This window comes from Peromyscus maniculatus, chromosome 9 (assembly GCF_049852395.1).
Source record: "Peromyscus maniculatus bairdii isolate BWxNUB_F1_BW_parent chromosome 9, HU_Pman_BW_mat_3.1, whole genome shotgun sequence".
Taxonomy (NCBI): domain Eukaryota; kingdom Metazoa; phylum Chordata; class Mammalia; order Rodentia; family Cricetidae; genus Peromyscus; species Peromyscus maniculatus.
In genome coordinates, this window is record NC_134860.1 from 53,672,320 (window position 1) to 53,680,171 (window position 7,852).

At 46.3% G+C, this 7,852-nt stretch overlaps 1 protein-coding gene across 1 annotated transcript; it reads right to left on the reverse strand.

Moving 5' to 3' along the window:
- Positions 1 to 210: 210 nt before the first annotated feature.
- Positions 211 to 4,841, reverse strand: LOC102926944 (granzyme G-like). The gene is made up of 5 exons (XM_006988590.4): positions 4,670 to 4,841; positions 3,502 to 3,652; positions 1,175 to 1,310; positions 720 to 980; positions 211 to 465 (listed from the first exon to the last, which is right to left on the reverse strand). The coding sequence occupies exons 1-5, from the start codon at positions 4,722 to 4,724 to the stop codon at positions 313 to 315; spliced, it is 756 nt and encodes a 251-aa protein (XP_006988652.2). The 5' UTR covers positions 4,725 to 4,841; the 3' UTR covers positions 211 to 312.
- Positions 4,842 to 7,852: the final 3,011 nt, after the last annotated feature.

A 7,852-nucleotide genomic window follows, 5' to 3' on the forward strand; every position in this document is an offset into this window, starting at 1 on the left:
TGAGATCCTATCTCAAAAATAAAAACAAACAAACAACCCACTCACCCCACCATGTATGGGGTGATGAATATGTGGAATTGTCTAGCCTGAAGTTCCAGGTGAGGGAGGGGCTGGGGAAGAAGGAGGAAGAAAAGCCCAGAACTGACAGGCGAGGCTGCCTGGACCACCGAGGTGCACACGAGAGAGGTTCAAACAATAAAGGACTTCAGCTGAATTCACCGAGGAAATCAATTTATTATGAGTTTTCACCTTTGCTGCCCACTCCATGTGGTTCTGGCCTGTGGCCAGACATCCTGGTAGGAACAGCTGGTTTTAGCACCTGTTACAAGGCTTCATGCTTTTTCGTATCCACGGCAGGAAGGACACAACCTTAGTGAAGATTCCTGGAGCAATGCTCTTGGTTTTTCCATAGGCTAAAACTCCATAAGCTCTGTTGTCACACACGAGGGGTCCCCCAGAGTCACCCTGTGGGCAGGGAAAGGAAAAACTGAGCCTGGTTCCCTTGGCTCTGCTGTCTGTACCTCCTCCTGGGAAGGTTAACTGTTAGATCGGGGCCAGGACAGGCTTTCAAATTCCCTCAGGATCAGGGCTCTGGGAGGCCTGACTTCTGTGATGTCCCTCTTTGGTTCTAGGGCTTGAGGGTTTAGTCATTCTCACACCCAGGCCTCCCCCACGTTCCTCTCTCCCTGCATTTTGCCTGTTAAATGCTTGATTCCCACCTTGAAAGCAGCCTGTATTTGCTTTGGGTCTCCAGCACAAATCTGAATGGTCTTGATATAGCGGTGGAAGCGGAGTTTGCATTTCTGGTCGTCCTGGATGATCAATACAGCCTCTTGTAGGGAGGCTACTCCTTTGGTGGCATTGAGGGATGTTGCCCCCCAGCCAGCTAGGTGGCACACGTCCCCTGGCTTCACCTGGGCATTAGCCCTGGGCAGCTTGAGTGGCCTCACAGCTTTCGTCCTCTTGGCTTTCCTCTGCAGCTGATAGGGAAGAGGCAGGAGAGACCAGCTCAGCCAGGAGCCTGCTGACCTGGGACACTTTGACAACCAGGATGGCAGGGAGGGAAGAAGCAGGATGAGAGCAGGAGGGGAGGGGCAAGCCTTGCATTAAGCAGAGGCACCAGGGGTGGGTGAGGTGTGGGTGGAGGTGTGGATGGGGGGGTGGCGGGTTTCACCTTCAAGAGCATGATGTCATTGGACCAGTCCTTATCGTTATAGGCTGGGTGTGGGATGGCTTCTGCCACACGGATGATCTGCTGGGTCTTCTCCTTTGTCTCGATGTTGTGGGCCCCCAGAGTGACTCTCATTGAGCTGTAGAGAGCAGAGTGGAGATGAGAGATGTGGAGGGAGAGAGGACACAGTCCAGGAGGTGTAAGAGGCAGGGAGGGGCTCTAGCTGAGGGGACTTGAGGAGACAGGAGGGCCTCAGGGTTTGACCTGCTGCTCTGCTTCTCAAGGACATAGAGTCCTGGAGGCTCCCTCTTGCTTCTAGGAAATATTCCAAAGTTTGCACAGACTCTTTTCCGGGAGCCTTCTGGAGAGCCTGCCCTCTGACCACCTCCAGGGTAATGGAAGAAGATCCATAAAGGCAGTGAGGCCTAGACTTTTTCTATCTGAGGCTTTTAGGAATTAGTTTTAATCTACCTATGATTGCTGAAATAAGGAAATACAGATGCTTTCTGATGTTAACCTTATCTTTTTCTTCATCTTAAAGAGGGTCTCTGACTCTTTCTGTCTCCGAAGTTGTACATATCTCCACACTGCTACATTCTATACATACAGCTACATGTCTTTCTTTACGTACATAGGGCCATACATCTCTATACACAGTTACATCTGTTTTCACGTGACTACACATCTTTCTTTTACATACATTTCTCTTCTACATCTGTTTTCCATACAGCTTCACCTTCCTTCCCTCCACAGTTACAAATCTCCACACAGCCACAGCTAAACATCTCATTTCCATAGCTCTCTCACCATACAGCACTTTACACAGTTCCCAGGCACAGCTCCTCTATTAGCAGCAGATGTTCACACAGCTTTCTCTCACACTCACTCATATACACACATACTTCTACATTATTCACTCACTCTTTGCTCACTCACCCCTTCACCCACTCACTCCCTCACACTTCTCTCATGCTTCTTCTTCTTCTTCTTCTTCTTCTTCTTCTTCTTCTTCTTCTTCTTCTTCTTCTTCTTCTTCTCCTTCTTCTTCTCCTTCATCTCTCACCCAGCGTGCACACACACACACACACACACACACACACACACACACACACACACACACACACACTTCACTCACATTCTGCAGCAGCTCTCATATAGCTCTACACAGCTGTCTCCCTCCACACTGCTGCTGCTGCTCTCTCAGCCAAACTCTGGACAATTATAAGTTACATTTCTCAGGGCCCTGCCCATTCTCAAAACACAAGATAAGTGAAGTTTCTCTTCGGCTAGTAATGTCACACTGACCCATGCACATAGCTCTAAGTTGGTGAGGGGTCCCAGACAGTAAGTAAACAGTCGGCTGAACCTTGAGCCTGTAGCATCAACTGAGGCTGGGACTAAATGCAAGGAGTCAATTACTGCCAGGCAGCGGTGGCGGTGCACGCCTTTAATCCCAGTACTCGGGAGGCAGAGCCAGGAGGATCTCTGTGAGTTCGAGGCCAACCTAGTCTACAGAGTGAGATCCAGGACAGGCACCAAAACAACACTGAGAACTCTGTCTCGGGGGGAAAAAAAAGTCAGGTACTGAGAAAGTTATGTCTAAAGTTGCTTCAAGCTCTGACCTCAAATAAGCAAACTACACCTGGAAAAATGACTTTGTGTATTTGTCTCTATGGTCAACCAGTCTGCTTTGAATCTGCTCTAAAGTCTAAAGTTAGCTGTCTGTGTAAAAGGCTGTCTTTGTGACTGAGAATCCTGTCAGTCCGAATAATATAAAATATCCTAGTGCAGTTTCTATACATCAAAATTATACAGTTTAAACAGAAATCGTAACCTGACCATCCACAACTGTAAGCGTGCCCAAAGATGTCAACCACACCACCAAAGGGGCGTGGAAAGCACCTGATAGCTATTCTTATAGTGAGGTATAATGGTGGCCCATGAGAAAGTTACAGACAGAAAACAACCGATTTCCACAGCCAGTGACGCTACGGCTTTGCCAGGTGGATCTCGCCATTAGGGAGTTATACATCTGATGGGTGGACTTGTCAAACACTAGTCGTCACCTGCTGTATACTCCCACAGCCCTCAGTAACTCTCAACGCGTCCTTTCAACCTCAGCCACTACTCCAGTCTGGCCAGGGTGGCTGCTTTCTCCTCAAGTGTGCTGCTGGCTCTGACCTCTCACCTTTGACCTCAGTGTCCCTGTTTTCAGACTTCCGTTTTCACAGTCCTGCCCTCTAGTGTGCTCTCACAGGAGCATCCACAAGTAGAGGATGGAAACATCTGATGTTGGTCTCAGAAAACACGGGCCAGCTGCTTCTCCTCACCTTCCCAGGCAGTGAGCAGCTGTCAGCACGAAGTTGTCTTGTACCAGGAAGCCTCCACAGCGACTTCTATTCCCACCAACATGCAGAGATTCAATAAATGTCATGTATGGGCGGGAGTGGGGCTTGGCCTCATGGCCCCCGATGATCTCCTCTGAAAGAAAAGGCTAGAATATGGGGTGTCTGGGAGCAGCAGGTGAAGTCAAGAGGGAAGATCTAAGGAGAAGGTCAAGGCTATGGGATCTGCAGTTCTCCAAGCCTGTGGTGGATAGAATTCCTTGCACATAGAATAATCTTTGCTGAATCTAATTCTGCAGAGCTCCTGCAGGGGCGGGTGACACTTGTCCTCCAGCCCCTGCTTTACAAATACACGGATGGACCAGCTCTGTCTTCATGATGCTAGTGACCAAGCAGGTCCTGGGTGGCTTGCCTTGAGCCTTTCTTTGTTAGTGAGTCTCCCCAATCCCACCAATGTCTTGGTTGTTGTTATTTTCTCACCTCCCCCGAGCCCCAAGCTCTATGGAGGAGGTTTTTCTAAAATTCTCTTATTCTGATGCCCAACATAATGTGTATTCTCAGGAAATGCTTTTGGTTGCATGAATGAATGAGTACTACTTGAGCTCATGGGGTTCAGAGCCTGGGAACATGGAGGAGTGTCCTAGCAAAGATGGGAAGAGCTGGGGACCTACAGGAAGAAGTGGAGAGACCACCAAAGCAGGACAGCAAAGCTATCTTGTCACCCAGGTCCTCTTTCTTCAGCAGGCTGAGGGTGGAGGTTACTAAATGATGCTAATGTTCTTGAGCTGGTGGCCTTACACCATTGCAGGCTGGTCATTAAAGCTGCCCTTGCCCTGGGCTCAAGGAAGGTTAATGTGTACTTTATATTTTCTTTGCATTCTCTGCTACTTCCCTTTTTAGGGATTATCATCACTTCAGGTGAGGAAGAAGAGCAGGGAAAAGCTAATGCCCACCAAGTCTCCTGAGGACACCTCCCTTCTTCAGACCTTGTTGAAAATCTAGCCAGTGACAGATTTCCAGGTCTGGATGTGGTATGGGACCTGAGATTCAGAAACCTCCCGGTTCGGTGCAGGTCAGTTTCTGACTAGAGCTGGGCAAAGAGTCTGCAGAGGTATTATGGGATGGCAGTGCTGGGACAGGGATGTTCACTCACCTGCACCAGCTCCAAGTGGCAGAAACAAGGTCAGGAGAATCAGGACTGGTGGCATCTTCCAGGAAGGCTGCTGGGGTTGGAGGAGAGCAGAGCAGACACAGTCCTTGAAGGGATGAAGGAGGTCAGTGCTCAGTGACCTCCCAGGCGTTGTACAATAGTGCACCTCTGCTTCTGATAGGCAGCAGTACTTAAGGACGTTTTCTGGTTTGGGGTAAAAATGACACTGTCACCACATTGACATGGGCTAAGCAGGAATAAAGACCAAGAAAGCAGAGGGTGTGTGGTTGAGGATGATCTGAGACTCCAGGAAGTCCACAGTGACTGAACTGAGCTAAAATTGCATCCTTTCTTATCTCTTACATTCTTTTGCATTCTGGTAAGATATCTTTTGGTTTCTTTCTTTCCATTTTAAATAATACAGACAAGCCATTTACCATGAAATAGTTACAGCACTTCAAATACACAGTTATACAGTAGTTATTTAGGGTTGATACTGTGCCATATTTGACCAGGAGAATTTCTGTACATCATCTCATTAACCTCTAGGACTTCTGATGATACTGTGGAGCCATCTGTTAGAATAGTCTGATGAATTAATATTAACTCACTCTGACTCTCCTAAACTTCCAGGATGTCACAGAGGAATCTCAAAATCAAATGTTTGCCCTGTTTTCAATGATCATGTCTTACCGTCATACATAGTTAAGCGTAATGAATCACAAATGACATGTATAGGTTACCTGTTTATTATGTATTGTCATTTATCTCTAAACAAGAGCTTCAGGATTGAATTTAATGCTTACTAAGATCAGATCAGCACTGGCTTCCCTGCTAATGACTCCACTGGCATTTTCTACAGTGTTGTTTAGGATTTTCCATAGATAAACAAGGAGCTTGGTAAGATCTAGAAGGATTATTTAATTTGGTAGATCCAGCAGTGAGAGAGACAGGGATCCAGGCCTGGAAAAGGCTGATATAGACTGGAGTGAGCTGAGGATCTGAGCATAGAGCACAAGATGGTTAGAGCTGTGTGAGACCAGCTCTGGGAGTTGAGACAGGTTGGCCTTGCTCTAACAATAGGTGTGTGTGGGCACATCCAGATAACCACGGAGCACCCCAGGTTCCTGCTTTACCACCACAGCCTTATGTTTTTCAGATGTTTTTGAATTTCCTCCTTTCATACTTTGTGACCAAGAGAGGTTTTCTTGTCTTGGTTGTGAACTGAAGTTCTGATATTAATTGGATCAAAATATATCATCTGGTCCATGCATTGTAATCCTTTGGCTTTTCTGGGCCACAAAAAAACTTGTTTTGGGATACACATTACTAATACAAGGTATGATGAAAATTGGTAATTCCCACTGAAAAAGTACCCTATATAAATGACACAATATCTCCACACACAGGGAACGAACAAAATCCTTACAGAATATAATAATCTTAATTATGTGGTGCTCATTTAGAGAGACTCTTTCAAAACCATGGAACAGCTCCAATTTAGTGGTTTCTAATAAAGAAATTGATCACATCTAAGTAAGAGGATTTATTTTAGTATGCTTTTATCCTAAAAGTAAGGAAAGCAGTGGTGGCACACCCCTTTAATCTCAGCACTTGGGAGGCAAGGGCAGGAAGATCTCTGTGAGTTCAAGGCCAGCCTGGTCTACAGAGTGAGTTCCAGGACAGTCAGGGCTTCCCAGCACCAGCAAGGCAGCTGGACCCTGCCCCTACCTCTGGTGGAACCCCACTGCTCTGGTGCAGTCCCCACCAGCCTGCAGCCAGGTGAGAGACCTGCCTCCAGGCTGTGCCCCCACCCCCGCCAGCCACCCTGCCAAGACCCACTCCCTTGCCCACCCCAAGCCCCGGAACACTCTCCCTGTGGCCAGCCCCCCCCCCAACAAACCTAGCAGACTACATAGGAACAGGTGCAAACCACATCAGCTGCTAAAACAGCAGGCTACAGAGGTCAGTATCAAAACACAACAGCTGGAAGACCAGGCACAGGCACAGGCACAAGCCACACCAGAGGAAGAACAGAGGAGTAAACGCCACTGTAAGAACACATTCAACAACCGCAAGAGCAAGATGGCTCCACCGGAACCCAGTGATCCTACAACAGCAAAGCCTGAACATTCCAATGCAGCTGAAACACAAGACAATGACCTTAAAAATTGCTTCATGAAGATGATAGAGGTGGTTAAAGAGGAAATGAAATGAAATTCCCTTAAAGAAGTCGAGGAAAAGACAAACAAAAAAATTGGACGAAATCAATAAATCCCTTAAAGAAAACCAAGAAAAAGCCATCAAACAGGTGAAGGAAATGGTGCACAACTTGAAAAGTGGAATAGGAATAGTAAAGAAAACATGAACTGGGGAATACTGGAAATGGAGCATCTGCGGGAGTGAATGGGAACTACAGCTGGAAGCGTAACCAGCAGAATCTGAGAGATGGAAGAGAGAATCTCAGGAGTTGAAGACACAATAGAGGAAATAGATTCACCAGTTAAAGAAAATGTTAAATCCAAGAAATTCCTAACACTAAATATCCAGGAAGCCTGGGACACCATGAAAAGACCAAACCTAAGAATAACAGGGATAGAAGAAGGAGAGGAATCCCAGCTCAAAGGCACAGAAAATATATTAAAAAAATCATAGGAGAAAACTTTCCCAATCTAAAGGAGGACCTGCCTGTAAAGGTAGAAGAAACTTACAGAACACCAAATAGTCTAGACCAAGAGAAAAAGTCCCCTCACCACATAATAATCAAAACACTAAATACAGAATAAATAAAGAATTTGAAGAGCTGCAAAGGAAAAGGTCAAGTAACATATAAAGGCAGACCTATCAGAATTACACTTGACTTCTCAATGGAGACTCTAAAAGCCAGAAGGTCCTGGTGAGATGTTTTACAGACACTAACAGACCGTGGATGCTAGCCCAGACTACTATACCCAGCAAAACTTTCAATCAACATAGACAGAGAAAGCAAGATATTTTATGACAAAACCAGATTTAAACAATACTTATCCACAAATCCAGCCCTACAGAAAGTTCTGAAGGACTCAGTTAGATCCACAAAAAACATAGGCAGTAGATAATCTCACTATAGCAAAATCCAAAAAGGAAAACACACACACTACCATCACTACCACCAAAAATAACAGGAACTAACAATAACATCTCTTC

Coding starts and splice junctions, on each gene's coding strand:
- LOC102926944 (XM_006988590.4), bottom strand. CDS start 4,724: ATGCCACCAGTCCTGATTCTCCTGACCTTGTTTCTGCCACTTGGAGCT. Junction 3,653..4,669: donor GCCACTTGGAGCTGGTGCAG/GTGAGTGAACAT, acceptor CTTTTCTTTCAG/AGGAGATCATCGGGGGCCAT. Junction 981..1,174: donor ATGACATCATGCTCTTGAAG/GTGAAACCCGCC, acceptor CTTCCCTATCAG/CTGCAGAGGAAAGCCAAGAG.